At 40.9% G+C, this 21,751-nt stretch overlaps 1 protein-coding gene across 18 annotated transcripts in view; it reads right to left on the bottom strand.

Moving 5' to 3' along the window:
• Positions 1 to 1,130: 1,130 nt before the first annotated feature.
• LOC113646215 (mitogen-activated protein kinase kinase kinase kinase 4-like) overlaps positions 1,131 to 21,751 on the bottom strand; it is a 54,878-nt gene continuing 34,257 nt past the window's right edge. For 4 of the 18 annotated variants that reach the window (XM_047815451.1, XM_027152290.2, XM_047815455.1 and 1 more), the window contains 17 exons: positions 20,712 to 20,879; positions 20,368 to 20,474; positions 20,150 to 20,283; positions 16,241 to 16,338; positions 16,056 to 16,064; positions 15,383 to 15,561; positions 15,127 to 15,241; positions 14,464 to 14,694; positions 12,082 to 12,193; positions 11,369 to 11,536; positions 10,962 to 11,105; positions 6,078 to 6,212; positions 5,839 to 5,939; positions 4,566 to 4,715; positions 4,294 to 4,453; positions 3,948 to 4,087; positions 1,131 to 3,797 (listed from right to left, as the gene is read on the bottom strand). In XM_047815451.1, the coding sequence (XP_047671407.1) occupies positions 3,714 to 3,797; positions 3,948 to 4,087; positions 4,294 to 4,453; positions 4,566 to 4,715; positions 5,839 to 5,939; positions 6,078 to 6,212; positions 10,962 to 11,105; positions 11,369 to 11,536; positions 12,082 to 12,193; positions 14,464 to 14,694; positions 15,127 to 15,241; positions 15,383 to 15,561; positions 16,056 to 16,064; positions 16,241 to 16,338; positions 20,150 to 20,283; positions 20,368 to 20,474; positions 20,712 to 20,879 (2,235 nt within the window). In that variant the 3' untranslated portion in view covers positions 1,131 to 3,713. Of the gene's footprint in view, positions 3,798 to 3,947; positions 4,088 to 4,293; positions 4,454 to 4,565; positions 4,716 to 5,412; positions 5,559 to 5,838; positions 5,940 to 6,077; positions 6,213 to 10,961; positions 11,106 to 11,368; positions 11,537 to 12,081; positions 12,194 to 14,463; positions 14,695 to 15,126; positions 15,242 to 15,382; positions 15,562 to 16,055; positions 16,065 to 16,240; positions 16,339 to 20,149; positions 20,284 to 20,367; positions 20,475 to 20,711; positions 20,880 to 21,751 lie in introns of those variants that run through there. The other 14 variants (XM_027152289.2, XM_027152291.2, XM_027152303.2 and 11 more) reach the window with 10 other exon arrangements.

Raw genomic sequence — 21,751 nt, 5'->3', positions numbered from 1 at the left:
TCAAGGAAATGTGAGGTCATATTCAAAGAAGAATTAGCAAAAAGTCAGCATTTTGTGGCATAAAGGAAGCAGTAACTTCACTTCATTCCATGAATTAAGTAACTGTATAATTTATATTTTAATACAAACTGGTTATATTTAATCCCAAAACTAGATTAATTAGATTATAATAATTAGAGAACAGCAACAACATTTTACAAAATCTAATGTCAAGTCTCACACACAGCAATATACATACATCATATACAACACACACTCTTACCTGTTAAAAGGTATGATATATATTGAGCAGCAAGTGAAGTCAGTTGTCGATGAATTGGAAGCAGGAAGAATAAAGAACAGAAGAAGCCTTTATTTTGTCACATATACTTTACAGCACAGTGAAATTCTTTCTTCACACGTTACAACTTTTTTGGAGATTGAGGTCAGAGCACAGGGTTAGCCATGATACAGCACAACTTGAGTAGTGAGGGTTAAGGGCCTTGCTCAAGGGCCCAACACTGGAAGCTTGGCAGTGCTGGGGGCTTGAATCCTGATCCTCTGAACATCATCTCCGAGCCTTGAGCCACCAACCTTAAGTAACCGATGAGCCAGATTGTGATGTTTAGACAACGGAGTCAGAGAATCTCCAACCGGTGAAGCAGAGACAGATTAATGGACACCAGAGACCTGCTGATCTGTGTGGTGAGTAAAAGTTTGTGAGTTTTATTTAATCTGGATAAGAAATCAATGGATTTTTAAAGATGGAGTCTGACAGATGTTCCACTAGTCCACAACCAACAGCTCATTTTATTCCACAAAAACATGTACAATTTTGACTAATGTGGTTTCCCATAGGATGATACTAGTGTGTCAACACCGACAGGAATCAGGAGGGATGTTCATTCAGAGCACACAGAGGAAGTGTAAATCAGATGAAGTTTTAATTCATCATAAATAAGATTGTCTAATTTCAGCTCTGTAACATGCAGTGATTTATTTAAAGGATATTTTATTAAAATGTGTGTGACCATAAAGGAGGAAGTGACATCATTAAATTAACAGGATGGACGATGGAACAGGAAAACATCCAAACATCGTCCTCAATGTGACTAAAGCATGAAAGGACAAAGAACAACACAGAAGCCTCCTTAAATTACCTTAGGAGTTTATTTTCAAAGAAAAAAACAAAGGACCATCAGGAAAATACAGGACTTCCTGCCACACACAGAGAGGACGAACGATACAGTGCCACGACTGAAATACAGACATCCAGATCAGCCGGGAACGTTTCTGAAACGGCATTATTCATATCTGTCTGAGTTATTAGCCTTACACAACTGAGAGAAAATACTGACAAAAAAAAAAGAGTCAATACAAAATAAAGCAAAGAGCTCTGTAAGAGAAAACATAAATTAAATGAACGTTAGTGTAGCTCAACGTCTGCCTCTGTAAACATTTTCCTCAACAGGTGAAGATTATATTAAGTGAGCACTACATTACGACTGCACTAAACTCAGACGTTAAAAAAAACCTCTAGAGTTAACGCTCTTAACTATACCTAGAAGTGGAGCAGTCGAAGCTCTTAAACAGAAAAGAAGAACAGAAAATGTTTGCATTTCATGTAGTGGTTCCTTAACATCAGCTCTTAGTTTCTCCATTTTGTCATTACAGCACAATTGATTTGATTTTCTTATGCAAACACCGCAAGTGGATATCAGCCATGAAACTCAAAGGAAATCCAAACAACTTGAACAATAATTAATACTTATTAGCATTAAATAAAATTATATGAACGATTAAATAAAAGCACCTAACCAGAAATATGGTGATGAATGTAGTGTGTGTGTGTGTGTGTGTGTATTAAACTGGAGGGAAAAGATGAGGTAAATACACACACACAGCTGTAAGATCTGCTGAATTTGTGTATCCAAACTGAAAGTCAGTTAGAGAATAGCACTAAAGAGATTCTAGTGTTTCTCACACAGGAACAGCAACTGTGGTGTGTTTACAGACCGTGTTTTTAAGTACTGACAAAATATAAAGCCTTAAATGTAATAAAGACTTAATAAAATACATGAAAGAGATCAACAGAGAAAATAGCAATGAATGAATGAATGAATAAATGTATGTGTGTGTGTTTGAGTGTATGTGGAGAGAGCTATTACTCTCCTGAGAGTCACAAAAACAGAGCCATACAACCGAGATGCCTTCAGTAACAAAACAGTGTGTGTGTGTGTGTGTGTGTGTGTGTGTGTGTGCGTGCGTGCGTGCTATGCTATGCTATAAAGGAACACATTTAATATCAACAAGTGGCAGGTCACCTGCCAGGAACTCACAGAGAAGGGGGAGAAAATCCCACGGTTCATGTGTAACACTGAGGAGGTAAAGTTTCAAATAAAACTCTTACAGTCTGATTTAATAGAAACAGAACACACTTGACGTCATGAAGGGATGATGCTCTTCAATGTAACGGACCGGTTACGACGGCAAACAACTCCAAAGTCACGCACAATAGACTCAGACAGGCTCAGTTTGTTATTGTTACTCTGTTAAACACTGTAAAAAGAAAGAAACTAAAACAGCGTGGAGTCATGCCTTTCAACTTGAAGCACAATAACAGTATTTTCACACTACATTCCCACTTAGTGCATCGTATATATTTGGAAAAATTCTAAAATCAAATGTTTGGGCATGAGGGGGAAAAAGGGAAATGTCGTCCACCTAATTAATGAGCAGAACCTTTACAGTGTCAGATGTGTTCCGCATCGTTTATCTGACTCGTGCTTACACACCAGCGAGGTGACATCGCTGTTCCCTTTCCATTTAAGGTCATGTATTCACAGCAGGTACACCATCTTAGACACAGTCCATAAAATTCTAACTAGAGGCGAGAGAGAGATCCAAGACTCACCTGTCAGGTGAGAGAGAATGGGCAGGGCCACTCTAAGCTGCGAAAGTCCATGCTTGTTACTTTCTCTGCTGTTTATAAATATTATGGTAGCACAAATTTTGACATTAAACACTGTCCCCAGTAAAATATATATTTTTTATAGATATACACACATATAATATATATATATATATATATATATATATATATATATATATATGTTACGGGGGACAGTGAGAACATGCGAGCCTTAAAAATCACAAGTAGAAGATTATAAGAATCCACATATTTAGTGAATAATAATAATAATAATAATAATAATAATAATAATAATAATAATAATAATAATAATAATGATGGTACCAATAATAATAACATTAAAATATTCTTTCATGGTCCATCTCCATTCTAGACGCGTCACACACATACCAGTCCATAACGTAAATAAACTTCACTTTCCTGGGACCTACTTAACACACACACTCTCTCTCTCTCCCTCTTTCCATCCTGAAATTCTCACGTATTCCCCAGCACATTTCTGGCGTCACTCTACTACTTGGTCATCTTGGATTTCTACAGAAAGAAAACATTTACACAGGCTAGCAATAATACCATAAGATCAACACTCTCGCCTGAGGCCTTCTCTCATACACACGCGTGCTTTTTTACTTTATCTAAATTTAAATTTCTATACAGCTTCTCAGTCTGGTTTACGACAGCAGCTGAGTCGTTTAACTTGATGTGGTTTCTGCTCATCACACTGAGGATCTTGGTTGGTGGTTGTAGGCGACACTGTCATCATGTGAAAAGGGAGTCGTCATTCCAGGAGGAGTGGGAGTGTTTACCAGCTGAGTAAGGACGTGCGCCCTAGGGTCATGAAGTAGACCTGGCTGGATCCTCCAGAACGCACTGATGCAAAGAACACCTGGGAATAAATAAACGGTGCATAAGTGCATATTTATTCCACAAATACTTCATTGTGAAATGGAGGCTTCCAACAATCCCTGAGGAAACTGAGCAACAGTAATGCTAGCCTTCAAACCCTGTGTGTTGTGTGTGTGAGGATGAATCTCACCTTGTCATTGCGTTCACACAGGAACTTAAGCCTCTGAGCTCTCTTATGCATGAAAACTCCATCCAGGTGGCCGGTTTCTACAGAGCGAATCTCGATGGCCTTCTCCCCCCAGCCCATGATCTGGTTGGAGCGAATATATGCTAAAAAACGGTAAAAAAGAAAATGGAAAACACTTTTACTTCTCTTGTTCCAAGATTTCACACTATGAATTTGTTTGAGAGGGTGAAAAAAAAAAACTCGATCCATGTAATGAATAAAAAAAAACATATCAGCAAAATCCTTCTAAACCTCTTCTAGTCCAAATCTAAAGCATTAGCTTGTAAAAGCCCGTGTGTGTGTCACATACCCACAGAGGTTGGCATCTCTCCCCACTGTAACACGACGTCTTTCGTGATGCGGCCGTAGGTGTTGACGTACACGCCCTCATCCTCGTAACACACAAGCAGCTCGATACCGTCTGTGTTTGGCAGAATGATTATGGCATGTGACTGAATACTGGTCTGGATCTAAACCCCAGGCAAGAGAGAGTAGAGAATCAGAATGTTTACTGAATGTATGTATCAGCATAAAGACTCTAAATAAACACTTAATTTTTAATGCTATTGTGCTAACACTCACATGAGTAGGAAGGTAGATGTCATACACAGCTCCTGAGTCTACGTCCACAGCATGGAACCCTGAGCAGGACCCGTAGATAACCTTTAACCTCTGACCTTCCTCTACGGTCAGGTCCACCAGGAGGGGCTTGTGCACCAGGTCACCAAATGACTGAGATAAAAGGGTTGTCATTATAGCTATAGGTAAGAGAAGTCATTTAAATAAATAAATCGAATATATATTTGCTTTAACAAGTGAAAGCCAGGGTATAATGCTTACACACACACCTTAAAAAAGGCTGCTCTGAAATTAGAATGTAGAAAGCATTAAATTAAATTATTCCTATTTTAAATCAGTAGGGAAGAAGAGCCTCCTGAGCTACAGGAAACCTGTTGGTGCTGCTAGATCAGCGTTTCTCCATCAAAAAAAAAAAAAGAAAGAAAAAAGGACAATATTATAATTAACCCTGGATATCATTACCTGAATATTAACCCTGATATCAGTACCAGATCATGAATTTGAATGTTCTAATTTCTTCATCCAAATCATATTTTGCACTATAATGTTTCTTCATTATAATACCTAAACACTGGCTATGTACCTAAATCTTTTAATCTAGCTGTTATCAATCCCCTGATAAAATAAAGTAAAAACATGACCTCTGTCCAATATTATAAAACCCCTGTCAGCTGTCCAATATTAAATATGCCAAATATCAAACCGCCCCTTTATGTCCAATATCCTAGAAAAAATTGTAGCTCAGCAGTTATACTCAGACCTACATAGAAATAACATTCATAAAATGTATCATTCAGAATTTAGGACTCATCATAGCACAGAAACAGTGCTGGTTAAAGTGGTAAATGACCTGTTACTGGCTTCTAGCCAGTGTTGTGCCTCCCTGCTGGTGATGCTTGATCTTAGTGTACTTGATAGGCTAGAACATGATGTTGGAGTTAAGGCAACAGCCCTGTGATCATTGGCTCCAGCGTTTCAGTCGAACTTCAGATTCATCTACAACGTAGATACTGAATTTATACATTTCTGTAAAGCTTCTTTGTGTGTCTGCTATGGGGGACAAACCTGAGTAAAAACTATAAATCTGTCTGGAGCAATAAGGGAATGAGTATGACTGAAGCCTAGTGGGAATGTACCAAGACTAACTGGAATCAGAACAAGTCAATATTATAATAAAAACAAAGCATTCTGAAGCATCAAACTGATCCCAGGTAATAAAAGAGAATAATTATTTTCTTCTATCAGTTAAATAACTTCTCAAATGAATCCTACTGACCTTGAAAGCCATAAATTTGTGGTAGGGTTTTGGAGCCCAGGCGTACACCTCCACAGAGTTCTTCAGTGCAAGAACCAGGAACTTGATCCTCTCATATTTCACTGAAAATGAAAAGTAACGGAGGCATATAAGTGTTATCTGACCTTAGTTTAATATGTCTTACAGCTGCTTCAGGGTGTTTCCAACTGATCTTTTATCTCTGGTGAGTTCACACATCTGAGGAGAAAGAGAGAACATACCAACTTTGTAGTGGACACATCCCTCCAGATCCCCTACGGTGGTCCATCCTTGTTTCTTCTCCACCTCTGGGTCGTTGTGAAGAATCTTGTTCCTCAGCCAGGACAAGTAGTAAACCCGCAACTTATTCTTTTTCCCTGAGAAAGATACAATACAAAAGGAAAAGAAACCAAGTCAGTATAAAGCAGAAATAAGAAAATACTAAAACTGAGACAGGACTGGAACATTGACTAACTCTGTTAGCCTGTTAGAATAAGTTACTACTCTGTTAATCAGTTCACCCTGATCCAATAAAATGTTGTAGACAGCTGATTATCCACATTTAGTTGTCAAAATGAAAGCATTGTGCTACAGCTGCCATATTTCAGTCAGTACTAAATTCTGAGCAATCATCCAGGTCATGATTTAAGGTCCCAGAGTTGTTGTTGCTCAATGATAAAGATATATCTTTAAGTATATACAAATAAATATATATAAAATAAGGGTAAGCACGTGATCAAAACTAATCTAAGCAAATTACATTTATTAATCATGGGCCATGTTTAGAATCAAGAATGATTTTGAGTGTATGCTACAGGCTGATACGACACCAGCCAATCCCCACTGATGTTTAACAGGAGCAGTACAAGCACAGTACAAAGGTCTGCCTTCTTGCATAGGTTTTTTTTTGTTTGTTTTTATTAACTGTGCATGGATAATAAATTCCTACTGTAAGAAATTACAGAAATTGCACCCAAATTCCACTCCAAGGTACACATCTAAAAGAGCTCATTCCTAAAAAGGTTCAAGTACCATTTAAAAACAATCAGCTAGACTGATTGTTTTAACATTTAAAAACAATCAGCTAGACAACAAGGTGTAGCCCAGCCATTTGGGAGACATTCAGTTCTTACACTCAATACACCTTCAAAGCGGTAATTTAAATTACCAAAAGGGAAAACTGTATATAATGCTTGAGCAGGATTTGCTCGGGGTTCTTATTGACTCCGATGAACCCAAAGTACGTCATGTATTTTGTCACTGCTATGCTGGAATAAACTTCTTGTTCTTCATTATGATCTTCAACATCGTCTTTTTTTATTTTATTTCTTAAACTACCAACAACCGATAAAGCAACAGAACATCTAGAACCAGTTCTCTATGGGCTCACACATGACACTACCTTAGACACACTTTTTACACACCATACATTGCACACATTACTTTTGGAACTCTTTTCACACTTGGTCACTTTAGCACACCAGGACCCTTTTGCACACCGTACACTGGTCACTTTAGCACACCAGGACACTTTTGCACACCATACACTGGTCACTTTAGCACACCAATACCCTTTTGCACACCGTACACTGGTCACTTTAGCACACCGTACACTGGTCACTTTAGCACACCAGGACCCTTTTGCACACTGTACACTGGTCACTTTAGCACACCGTACACTGGTTACTTTAGCACACCGTACACTGGTCACTTTAGCACACCAGGACCCTTTTGCACACCGTACACTGGTCACTTTAGCACACCGTACACTGGTCACTTTAGCACACCGTACACTGGTCACTTTAGCACACCAGGACCCTTTTGCACACCGTACACTGGTCACTTTAGCACACCAGGACCCTTTTGCACACCGTACACTGGTCACTTTAGCACACCATACACTGGTCACTTTAGCACACCAGGACCCTTTCGCACACCGTACACTGGTCACTTTAGCACACCAGGACCCTTTCGCACACCGTACACTGGTCACTTTAGCACACCAGGACACTTTAGCACACCGTACACTGGTCACTTTAGCACACCAATACCCTTTTGCACACCGTACACTGGTCACTTTAGCACACCAATACCCTTTTGCACACCGTACACTGGTCACTTTAGCACACCAGGACACTTTTGCACACCGTACACTGGTCACTTTAGCACACCAGGACCCTTTTGCACACCGTACACTGGTCACTTTAGCACACCAGGACCCTTTTGCACACCGTACACTGGTCACTTTAGCACACCAGGACACTTTTGCACACCGTACACTGGTCACTTTAGCACACCAGGACACTTTTGCACACCGTACACTGGTCACTTTAGCACACCAGGACACTTTTGCACACCGTACACTGGTCACTTTAGCACACCAGGACCCTTTTGCACACCGTACACTGGTCACTTTAGCACACCAGGACCCTTTTGCACACCGTACACTGGTCACTTTAGCACACCAGGACCCTTTTGCACACCGTACACTGGTCACTTTAGCACACCAGGACCCTTTTGCACACCGTACACTGGTCACTTTAGCACACCAGGACCCTTTTGCACACCGTACACTGGTCACTTTAGCACACCAGGACACTTTTGCACACCGTACACTGGTCACTTTAGCACACCAGGACACTTTTGCACACCGTACACTGGTCACTTTAGCACACCAGGACACTTTTGCACACCGTACACTGGTCACTTTTGCACACCAGGACACTTTTGCACACCGTACACTGGTCACTTTTGCACACCGTACACTGGTCACTTTAGCACACCAATACCCTTTTGCACACCGTACACTGGTCACTTTAGCACACCAGGACACTTTTGCACACCGTACACTGGTCACTTTAGCACACCAGGACACTTTTGCACACCATACACTGGTCACTTTAGCACACCAGGACCCTTTTGCACACCGTACACTGGTCACTTTAGCACACCAGGACCCTTTTGCACACCGTACACTGGTCACTTTAGCACACCAGGACACTTTTGCACACCGTACACTGGTCACTTTAGCACACCAGGACACTTTTGCACACCGTACACTGGTCACTTTAGCACACCAGGACCCTTTTGCACACCGTACACTGGTCACTTTAGCACACCAGGACCCTTTTGCACACCGTACACTGGTCACTTTAGCACACCGTACACTGGTCACTTTAGCACACCAGGACACTTTTGCACACCAGGACCCTTTTGCACACCAGGACCCTTTTGCACACCAGGACACTTTTGCACACCAGGACACTTTTGCACACCAGGACACTTTTGCACACCAGGACACTTTTGCACACCGTACACTTGGTCACTTTAGCACACCAGGACACTTTTGCACACCGTACACTTGGTCACTTTAGCACACCAGGACACTTTTGCACACCATACACTGCATACTGCACATTTCACCTTGGAACTCTGTTTGAACTCTTTTTGCAATGGTCACGTTACTCTGCACATTATAATGTATATACCATTGATTTAAATTATACTATACTATAACATACTTAAAAATACATTTTACATTTTAATTCCTATTGCATGTCTTCTCACTACAAGGAGCAGTTGTAAAACACATTTCCCTACATGTCATACCATGTATGTTTATGTATGTGACAAATAGAATTTGAAGCAGTGGTGTGCAATTTTATCTGGAAAGGACCAGTGCAGGTTTTTATTCTAAACAATCAGCTACTTCAATTTATTTATTTATTTATTTATTTATTTTTGCCAAGCCACCGCCCCCCGATTTTGGAGGACAGCATTATTTTTATTCATATAAAGGTTTAACAAACATATATATTTTCTTTTTCTTAAGAAAACAAAAGTGAAAGACAGCTCCAAGTGTCACATAATAAAAATAAATAAATAAATAAATAAATAAATAAATAAATAAATAAATAAATAAATAAATAAATAGGATTTCTTGGGGGTACACACCAGCTAGGTACACCTATACAGACAGGCAGACATAGATAGACAGAAAGACAGACAGACAGATTGAGACAGAAACAGAGACAGAGAGACAGACAGAAGACAGAAGCAGTTTAAACAAACAGACAAGCGAGGATTTATGAGTGTAGGTTGGTATATCTGTACGTGTGTCTATTAGGTGTTATTGGGGTGTAAAGATAGGGGTGGTTGGAGTGAAGGGTGGGCAGGGAAGTAATGGGAATGCACTTGGTTCACATTAACTGTTGAATTTGTAGAAAGACTATGAGTGGTTTACAAGCTTCTTTAAAGGCAGATATATTATTGTTTTTATGCGCTATGGTTTCTTCTGTCAAAATAAATTCTGTGAGTAGGTTAGTCCAATGGTTGATATGACAAGATGATTTCAATTTCCAGTTTTGAAAGACTATTTTCTTAGCAACAGCTAGAGAGATAAGGACTGGGGTTTTATATTTGGGAGGGATGAGGGTATCTGAAATAACTCCTAGAAGACAGAGTGTAGGAGACAGTGGTACTCTGGAGTTTGAGGTTTCTCTCAACATTCCTTCTTCAGATTGTCTCGGGGAGATTTTCCTGCTCACCAATGCATCTGGCTTGATCAAAGATCTAAATCTATATCTGGTTTTCTGTTCATTCTTAAAAGTGTTTGCTAATTAAAATTTTAATTAAATTCATCCTAATCCTAAAGCCAAAAATACACAGCTGCTTCACATGATAAAATTGTCTTTTATTAGCTGATCATCAGGTCATGAGTTGCCAGATCTTCATCAGCACTTTGTGACTTGAACATGTAATGGAATCAGTCGGTGGGCGAATTGACACAGGCTGTGGCGTGTGAGAGCGTGACATGGCTTACTCAATATCCTTAGAAGCTGGAATGCTGTAACATGCTTTAGCAACTCTTCCTGATTGCCACAGTAAAACAGTACAGAGTGAACTCTATGCTGTTACCAAAAAAAAAAACAAAAAAACACCGGAAACAAAATTTCATCATCTTTCTCAAGTGTATTTATACACTGACGCATATACACAGATTCGAGGATTCCACAAATAATACTGTGTAAAACAGAAGACACACAATACCATGTACAGTTACTCAATATGCTGAAGGGAAACAAATAATCCGCAAGCAGAAAAAAGTAAGAAGTTGAAAAGGGTACCTGAAATAGTCACCAGCACATTTAAGCCCTCCAGGACGTCCATTTGCTGAAAGCGCCTGCGGTTGATGAGGGGATAGACCTTCCCTTGACCGCTACGATCAAGCAGCATCAGTCCGCTCTCTGTCCCGACCAGCAGATTAACACCTGTTAAAAAATAAAGTAGTAACCTGCTGTGTTAGGAATTCAACTAAGATAGTTATTCACAACTTTACACCAGTAGCCAAAGAGTTCAATCAGATCTACTTCACAAATCAGGCTATCAAATATCGTAGCCACATCTGAAATTACAGGTTTTCAAACTTATCATTACAGTCAATATTCATTTCTGCACAGACACACAAGATAAACAGCCTTATAAATGATGCAGTGGCTATTCACAAAGAGTCAGTTTAAGTGACAATATTCACCCCACAGGGCAGCACACAGGATCTCAGAGTTGAACCGTTTCTTGTATTTGCGGATCTCCGGCGTGTCACTCTGAGGCCGGGTGTTGACTGGGTTTACGTTCACCACGGAGCCCTTGCGTGATGCATCCTGCCTCAGCGCCTCCTGCAGCCTAGCATCATTCCCGTAACCTACAAAACCAAAAGGTCACATGTTACAAATTGTGACCAACACACAGTGTTGTATGAATGAAGTCTTATCTTTTCTTATGTTATGTTTCAATTTTGCAGCACATCTGTGCTATCAATAAACCACTCCACAAATAACGACAGGTAACATTCACCTGTAGGTCAAAGCTAGTGAAGAATAGAGCTCTATAAAAATGAGTAACAGACTGCTTAGTGCATCAGTACATTTTTTCATGAAGAAATAACTCCATGTTCTTTGGAGGTATATAATAATGAGTTTGTTCTGGGGTAAAAATGAGCAGTAAAATTTAAATATTCAACTTTATTCTACAATTTTAAACCCCCCCCCCCCCCCCCCCAATTTTGATAGGAAATAATGAAATAGAAAATTAGCTTCACGTACAATTCGCCTACATCGATCTCAGATTTCTTCATATTGAGTTTTAATATTTATTATTCCCATTTCCAGCTTGATTCTGCACATGTCGATCACTTCTCCTGTTTTTTTTTTCCATTTAAAGCGAGTTGGTAAAAGTGACTCAACTCACCCACATTGTTGAGAGCGCTGCCGGTGGATGGAGAGATCTGGAGCAGGCGTGGATCGATGAAAGGAGTGAAGGAAGAGGAGGACTTGTGCTTCTGCATTGTGGCGGACTGTGACTGTGATTAAATAATTAATATATGAAAACAGTAAAATGGCATTTGTGTCAGGACTAAATGTGCATTTCAGTTCTCCTGTGCACCACACCTACATGCTACCATCCACACTTCATGTCACCTAGTGATCTGTGCTTCAGTATTCTCTCTAATTACATCTCTCATGCAGCAATCATTCCCTTCCTTTGTGCATGTTAGACTACAAGATCTGGAGATATCTGCTTAGCAGCTTGTGAGCACACTAGGAGCTTCAGGTCACCTGTCCCCAGTGTTACAAGAAGTCATTAAGGTTGAGTTTCCACTCAAAAGCATTTTTCCCCAGCACTTAACAGGCTTTTTCAGTATGCAGATCCTATTCACCATACCAAGCTGCACTATGGACATGTACTCTCTACATACCACAAACATGGGCTGGATAACAGCTAATTCAAGCCTCCTTGGGTTGAAGTTAATATTCCCTCAAAAAAGAGCATACATTTTTCTTCACACTTGGTTTGAACTGGCGTTTGGCCACAGGCTTGCTTTTAGAGATTGTTTTGTGGTGGTGTTGGTCTCACCAGAAGAAACACTATGTTCAGATGTCTGACGAGTGCAGGCACATAGAGGAATTCCAGATTAAGTTACAACCTGCACATGGAATACAATGGATATTTTGTTGCCCAAATGGTGACAGATGTCTAACTGATATCCAAGTCCTAGCGGAGGGAATTTCAGATTGGGATATTGTGCAATCCAGTCTCTTTGACAGAAGTCATCTGTGCAGAACCTACCTTGTGAAATCCACCAGCAGGAGCAAACTCATGCAGCTCGTATTTTGTGTGCTGTACAATGTTTTGCCAGCCCAGTGGAATGGTGTCAGCATTTAGAGGTAGCTCATATCTTAATAATGTTTGATAAAGCACAGAGGCAAGTCAACAACAATTTAATATGATCTAAACATTTATTTCACTTAGTCCTCAGACCCTTCCTTAAGTCATTGCAGTGAATCACATCTCCCTGGGAGAGCATAGGTATACTACTGCCTTTATAAAGGGGGAATGTGGTAGGTGAAGAACTAAACAACTTACCCAAAGGTGCCCAATGTGAGGCATGCCCACTTGTGCTTTAGTCCCTTAATGGCAGTCCATTTGTTAACAATCAAAGGATTCAGGAAGAGAGTTAAACAATTAGAAGATAGATATATGTAAGATTTGCAAGCCCTGTTGGCCAAATAACTATGGGCATGAGATGATCTGGCTGAATCCAAGATTTCTGCCCATGATGATATTGGACATGTGAACTCTGCATTGAGCTTACAGCCTTCGATGATCCTCCGAGCAGCTGCTTATTTGTGATGGGGCAGATTAGGGTGTAAGAAAAGCTTCTGCCTCTGGAGGTCACCACTCTGCCCAGTCTCTGGCAGCCAGCCTCTATTGTGACAGGTTACTTAAAGCGTTTATTCAGAGGTGAGATGCTTCACAAAGTATGTACTATTACCTGCACGCCATGTCAACATATCCAGGCAAGGCTCTCTCAAAACTGTCTCACCCAGTGGGCAAGTATAGCAGTCACCTCTGACCTCTGTTACCCAGGATTTACACACAGAATTTGTTAGGTTCTATAAACCTGAATATATGTTGGGGTACATGGTTACTAGAAACTCCATAAGAATATAGTCACAATACTGCAGTCTAAGCAGGTACTCAGACAGTTATAATATAGTAATGCACATATTAGAGATGCATTCATCTCTCTATTCATCTCTTATAATGCAGAGATGTCTTGTGTTCAATCCAAAATGTGTGTAGCTTCTTTTAAAAATTATAATGCATAAATTACAATAGACTTTTTATATATTTTGATGTGAACATTCTGTAAAACCAGACAGCCTTACACCACAAACACACACACAAATGGTGATTAAAGGACAAAACTTGACATGCGGGTTACAAGCAAGGAGGAAAACGTTTACAGAGGAATGGAAAAGAAATGCAGGCTAAAAGATGATCTAACTGATTAAAGCATATATGTGTGTTTGATTACAGTTGTGTGTGTCGGTTATATGTAGATTAAAAAACTGTTAAGAATGACAAAAGACCATTTTGCTAGAATACTGAAGGTCTTGTTAGATAGAAGAGCAGGTCATTTTCCTACAGAAGGTGTTAGGAGTGTAAAACACTATGGTCAGTGTTTAGTATGAAGCCAACATCTACACTACAGGTTCCTCATGGTTATTCCTAGGGGAAGTTATCAAAGTTGTTAATCAGCCAGGACAGAGAGGTGCACTGACATACCTCCATAAGGCAGGGCAGTCTGTCCGGGGTAGCAAGAGGGGACAGGGCAGGACTGCTGTGGCATGATGTGGTGGAGGGGGTGGAAGGGCAGGAAGAAGGGGGCGAGGGCTGACTCTGCTGGAGCAGGTCGGGCAAGAGGTGAATTCGGCCCGAATAGCCGTTCCGATCATTCCGGTCACTAAAGCTGGGGGCTGGTGTGGGCACTGGGCACTTTTTTACATCACCTGCACTCTGGAATTGAGAAGAGGCTGATTGTCTGTGGTGGTCTGGGCACTGAGAGGAGCCAGCTGACAGTCAGCTAGAATACATTTCTAAATTGTTGCTCATCACAAATATGCAATGTTTTAACCATCTAAATTAATTAAAATTACTCATTTAATTGAAACATATTTCAGTAGCATAACCATCAAACGTGCTAGATCAAATCTATATGCTAATGTGAAGAAAACTGGATTATCAGATTTGATCGATTCTGAAGCTTGGGGGGGGGGGGGACAAAAAAAACACAAAAAAACACTGACAATGTAAATTTACAAAAATTAAATAAATAATGCTGAAACGTGGTAGGGGTCGACACCAATGGATTCTGCGGCTGCAGGGGACATTTCAGTGACATACACACACACACAACAAATCTCAAAGCTTCATGCACATATGAATCACCTGTCGCACAACTAGAGTGCTGTCCTTGCACGGGGTGGAGGAGGCATCATCACCATCTTCGTGGATAACCATCATTTTCATGGACTCTGTCTCACCGTTGCTTAGTCTGGACGAGCTGTCCGAAAAACAATTAACATAGTTAATAACAATTAAAGCCATTAATAGCACATAGCGATACTAAAAATTACGCTTCTTAGCTAACTAACATTAAGCAGCAATAAATGTTGTTCATGAAAAGGCTTTATGGTGTTCTCACCCTCCACGTGAGTCCTCTGGCCCTGAGGTGGACTCCTCTCCTCCTTCCTGATCCACCTCTTCGTCATCCTCGTCGTCAGTGGTTCCCGAGTCATCGCTAGAAGAAGAGTAATCGGTGACCTTGTGTGGTGGCCTCACATCCTCCACAGCACGCAGCTCTTTGGCCAGTGCAGTCAAATCCTACAGGTGAGTAGCCATGAGTTAAACACACAGAGAGGATACATGGTACAATTCCTCAAATCCATTCAAGCTCTCTCGTTTCACTCTCTTGTTGCTCTCTCCTTAGCCACTACATAGATTTGATGGTGTTATATCATCATTAGCACTGAACCGCTCAGTTTCTCTTTGCTCTCCCATCTTAACATTTCTTAGCCATTCAGGGTTTTATTTTGTAAAACAACTTGGATGAAAGGGATGATTGATGTGAACAAGAAAAATTGACAAACATAAAAAGCAAAAGAACTGTAGTAGATGACTGACTGCCCCAATAAGGTCAGCTCAGATCGGCTGTATGAACACGAGCAATCTGAGAACAGGAAGTGATCAGTTAGTGTGGTTACATAATGCCAGGGTGAAGCACTGAGAAAGAACATGGATTGTTAGCAGAGAACAAGTCGTTAGTATGTCAGTTAAAGTAAGATCCTGGTTTGAGGTTTAATCCGCCTCACGCTTACCACTTCAGCCTACAAGAACCACACCAGAGAATGACCCCACAGTCCACAGCAGATCATCACAGACAAACATGAAAAAAACCCACAAAAAAAAACACCACCATATTCCACAACAGAAATCAGATTACAAACTATGGCTAAGCTACACACACTCATGCACACACATCCACACTCGCTGCAGCTCTCACCACCGGACGCCCGGGCCGAGCTATATCCTTCTTCTCCTCCTCTGCTTTTTTGGCCACATGCTCCAGCCGATGCTGAGAGCCCTCAGACTTAGACGAGGCTGTAGAAGGAGATATAAGGGTTGCTGCTGAATCTCAATGTTACAATCCATCAAATGGTTCAGACACTGAGCTGTAGACTGTGTCATTAAATGAGTATATTTTGATAGCAGATTTGATCTCCACCGGAATGACAAAGCCGATTCTTTTTATTTGTTTAATACACTAATGCCATTTGGGTTTGCTTGACAAATGAGCTTACGTGATTTGGATCATGAGCAGATTCTTCTTTCACACTTTAATCTTTTCATTTCACTTTGATACAGGTTCATTTTGGTTTTCAAACTTTTGTGGCTCTTCTTTGTATTTCTTTTTTTAAATTCTGTCCTTCTAATTCTTACTGCTGATGAGAGCTTTGGATCTTGTGGTAATGGTCACTATATTTCTGCTCTTGAAGTCTTGTCTGAATGGTGCATTGTGAGTGCTTCACCACTGCCCTGAGCAGCTTGTCAGTGACATTGTTTGCAAGATCTCTCACAATGCTTCTGTTCTTATTGGCTGAACTGTTTCACGTCTGGTCGTTTATAAAAACAGTGGTCTCCTCAATTTGCAACAGGACGATCCATATTGTTGTCCAGAATATGCCTAATGCTTGTTCAGTACCTCTGATCTGTCCTTTTTTTCAGCTTTTAAATGTCTTCATTCTCTCCAAATGACAGCTATCTGGTCTTTATACTGCTCAGTCACGTGTAATCAACATTCATTTGTGTGTGTACCTTGTCAGACATAAGTGAACATCATGTTTGAAGCCTGCACTTGTTCACAGATTCACATATAGGTGTGTGAAAGTGTTGGCCCCTTCCTGATTTTTTATTTTTTTTGCACGTTTATTACACTTTAATGTTTCAGAGCATCAAACAAATTTAAATATTAGTCAAATATAACAAGTAAACAACATGCAGTTTTTAAATGAAGGTTTTCATTATTAAGGAAAAACAAAATCCAAACCTGTTCTGCTCCTTGGCTTTCAGTAGATCATCCGAGAGCAAGTGGAAGAAATCACAACTTGATGCAGATCTTGACTCTTACCGTACACTCCTGGCCATGTTCTCCTCAAATATGACTTCTGCCAAGACTTCCTTCTGCAAGGAAAAACTTGAAGCTTCGACAGAAGGTCCTTGGAAGCTCCACATAATCATCTCTTCTTTACTCGACCCCCCAGCTCGACCTGCTTCATCCTCCCTGACTTCAGAAGACTTTGCTTCTTTCTACCATGAGAAGATTGAGGAACTCTGCAGGACCTTCACTTCTGCCCCAACTACACTTACATATCACTGTCTGGATTCCCTTACTCCTTTGTTGTCGCATTTCTCAACTGTAGCAGCAGAAGAGATTTTGCAACCCATCCAGTCTTGCAATCCTACCACCTGCCCATTGGATCCACTCCCTTCAACTATTCTCCAGACCATCTCGCAAGACCTTCTGCCCTACATTACCACTATTATTAATAGATCCACAGCATCTGGTCATGTACCAACTACCTTCAAGAGAGTAAGGGTTATTCCCATCCTAAATAAACCTCCTCTTGATCCATCAGACATCAGTAACTACAGACCGGTACCACTTCTCTTGTTTCTTTCAAACATTCTTGAAAGCATTGTCTACAATCAGCCTTGAGTTAGGGTTTGCGGATCAGTGTGTGAATGGTTTGCTTCCTACCTTGAAGGGTGCTCATATCAGGTAACATGGAGGGGAGTGACATCTGCTTCACACAGATTCTCTACTAGTGTCCCACAGGGCTCAGTACTTGGTCCTCTTCTTTTCTCCCTGTATACTCACACTCTTGGTGAAGTTATTACCTCACATGAGTTCTCTTACCACTGCTATGCTGATGATACACAACTTATCTTCTCTTTCCCACCCTTAGATTCCACATCTTTTGATGAATCTCAGCATGTCATGATATTATGCCTGCATAACAATCTGATCTCCCCTTCAGTCACAGCTCGCAAACTTTGGGTAACCATAGACAATCAACTGTCCTTTTCCTCTCAGGTTGCTAATGTGACTCGCTCATGTCGGTTTCTTCTCTACAACATTAGAAGTATTCAGCCATTTTTGTCCACACAGGCTGTTCAGGTACTTGATCAATCTCTTGGCATTTCAAGACTAGATTACTGCAACGCACTAATTTGGCTTGTTTTCAACCTGCCAAAGTTCTCGCATTTGTAGGATGCTGCAATTCCTCAAATGTCTTCCAGTAGCTGCACCCATCAGATTCAAAACTCTGACACTTGCCTACAAAGCCAAAAATGGACCAGCTCCCTCTTACCTCAAAGCCCTCATCACTCCTCGCACTGTACCCTGCACCCTCCGATCTACCAGCATTGCTCGACTGGATCCATCATCTCTCAGGGTAAGAGGTAAGTACACTACAAGACTTTTTTCTGTTCCGGCACTAAGGTGGTGGAATGAACTTCCCCTAGGGGTCCAGACAGCTGACACTGGCTATTTTCAAACGACGGTTGAAGATCTACTTATTCATGAAACACTTCAACTAGCACTTCCTTCCCTGTTTGTTGTACGTAAAAAAAATAAAATAAAATAAAACTTTGAACAGTGTTTTAGACTTATGGAATCTTAAGTATGTAACCTAGTGAACCAGAGGTAGAGAATGGTAGAGAAATAAGCACCTTTGTAAGTCGCTCTGGATAAGGGCGTCTGCCAAATGCTGTAAATGTAAATACAGGCCTCACTTGCCTAAATTAAGGTCAGTGTTCATGACTCCACCATAAGAAAGAGACTGGGCAAAAATGGCCTGCATGACAGAGTTTCAAGATGCAAACTGCTGCTGAGCAAAAAGAACATAAAGGCTTGTCTTAGATTTGAAAGAAAACATCTTGATGATCCCCAAGACTTTTGGGAAAATACTTTGTGGTCTGACGAGACAAAAGTTTAACTTTCTGGAAGGTGTGTGTCCCATTACATCTGGCATAAAAGTAACACCACATTTCAGAAAAAGAAAATCATACCAACAGTAAAATGTGGTTGTGGTAGTGTGTTGGTCTGGGGCTGTTTTGTTGCTTCAAGACCTGGAAGACTTGTTGTGATAAATTGAACCATGAATTCTGCTGGCTACCAAAAAATCGTGTGTGGAAATCTGTTCGTGACCTCAAGCTGAAGCGAACTTGGGTTCTGCAGCAGGGCAATGATCCACAAACACCATCAAGTCCACCTCTGAATGGCTGATGAAAAACAAATGTAGACTTTGGAGTGACCTAGTCAAAGTCCTGACCTGAATCCTATTGAGATTCTATGGCATGACCTTAAAAAGACGGTTCATGCTCAAAACCCTCCAATGTGGCTGAATTACAACAATTCTGCAAAGATGAGTGGACCAAAATTCCTCCACAGCGCTGTAACAGACTTACTGCAAGTTCCTCGCAAATGCTTGAGGGTGGCTCAACCTGTTATTAGATTTAGAGAGCAAGCACTTTTTCCACACAGGGCCATGTAGGTTTGGATTTTGTTTTCCCTTAATAATAAAAGCCTTCATTTAAAAACTGCATTTTGTGTTTACTTGTGTTATCTGTGACTAAGATTTAAATTTGTTTGATGATCTGAAACATTAAAGTGTGACAAATGTGCAAAAAAAAATGTAAAAATCAGGAAGGGGGCCAACACTTTTTCACACCACTGTATGGAGAGGTACAATTTTGCCTCATAATAGTAATACTGATTATCATACCATCACCAATAAAAATAAATCATATTCCTAAACTTGCAGGTCTTTTCTTTTTTAAACTGCTAATGTTCTTTGTGTAGCATGTGGCATGTGTGTGCCTGTCTGTGTATGTGTGTATCTGTACTCACTGCGTGGTCTGATCCTCTCTCCTGACCCAGTGTTAGAGTTGCTGGATGTGGAACTAGACCCTGATGAGCTGCTGCTGCTGGGCCTGGGAGCCATCCTCTCTACCCGCTCCCAGAGCAGTCGCGGATCAGTGTTACTATGGAGACAGTGTTTAGTGTGTGATCCCTATACAACCACATGCGCACACACCTTCACAGCACACACGGCGATTCACACGTACCTTCCGACATTCTTCTGAGCTTGCAGGTTGCTCTGTGGTGTGCCAACATGGTGAGGGGCCTCACGGCGAGAGAGTACTGGTGACCTGGAGGTTGTTCTTACCGGAACCTTCCAGGGAGACATGCAGGGACACTCAGTGATGCATACTGCGTACACGTGTGTGTTTGGACTGATGTGACAAATACAACGTTAACCCTAGAATCCTTAATTTTCTGCAGATCAACAAGATCAAAGTCCATCAGTTCCCATCATATTAGCAAACAGACAAGCATGAAACAGCTGGGCCACGTTGGTGCAGCCTGAATAAACACCCACGCAGAGTGAGTCACCCGGCCTCGTGCTTACCCGCGGAGGCTCCTCGTGTGAGTGGGGTGGCAGCTCAGGGCACGGTGGGTGCTGCTGGCCACGAACGTGAATGAGTGAGGGAGTGGACTCGCTGAACGAGTGCGAGCGGGAGATGGAGGGAGGAGCAGCTGAGCTGCTCTTTAGAGCAGCTACCTGGGACCACTGCACCTTTCCAGATGCACAAAGCAATGAAGCAGGATGAGGAGGAGGAGGAGACAGAACAGAAATGAAAAGGTGTGGTGGGGATGAAGAAAACAACTAGTTACGAGGTATGAGTGACAAAACAATGACAACAACAACAAAAACAATCCAAAGAGATGCTTTTACTTTATAACAAAGGAACATGAATGCAGAAGTATCAGAATGTGAGGAATTATAAACAGGCTTAGAGTAAAAAAAAAAACAACAACAAAAAAAAACATTTACTTGCCTACAAGCTACTATCTTTGAAACTACTGATGTTTTAAAGTAAAAAATACAAGCAGTGGACTGTGATTTACAAAATGACCAATAAATGCAAAACACATGGAGGGTGAAAAAGCAGATGAATGACAGCCAAAAGACAATGGACAAGCAGGAGAAGGCTGAGGTGCACGGTTTGGATCACCACACAGGCTCTGTAGAACTCAGCAGAGCCATTTTCGAGAAAACAGAGTTAGAGAAATGGAGCAAAAGAGAAGTAAATAATAAAGCACAGAGGACAGTCAGTGAACAGTTCACATCCTCAAACCGACAGAGCTGAAAGAGACCACAGCTGAGGAAGAAAAGAAATAAGAGAAACAGAGGAAAAAAAAGAGATGTGTGCAACAGTGAGATCTACCAACTGGAAAGAGGATGTTAAGAGAGAGCAAGCAAAGAGAAATCAAGCTTAAAAACCCCTACATCTTTACTAACAGCAAAACTACCAGAGAGCAAGAAAGAGAGCAAAACTTTCACTGAGCAGTGTGAGGATGAAGCAGTTAGTAGCTGGTATCAAGCTCACGATGTTAACTTGGCCTCCTTAGCTAAAGGTTTTAGAAATGTTAGCATAATCACTAGGA

This window comes from Tachysurus fulvidraco, chromosome 6 (genome assembly GCF_022655615.1).
Source record: "Tachysurus fulvidraco isolate hzauxx_2018 chromosome 6, HZAU_PFXX_2.0, whole genome shotgun sequence".
NCBI lineage: Eukaryota > Metazoa > Chordata > Actinopteri > Siluriformes > Bagridae > Tachysurus > Tachysurus fulvidraco.
This window is presented reverse-complemented; position numbering and strand designations above follow the sequence as displayed.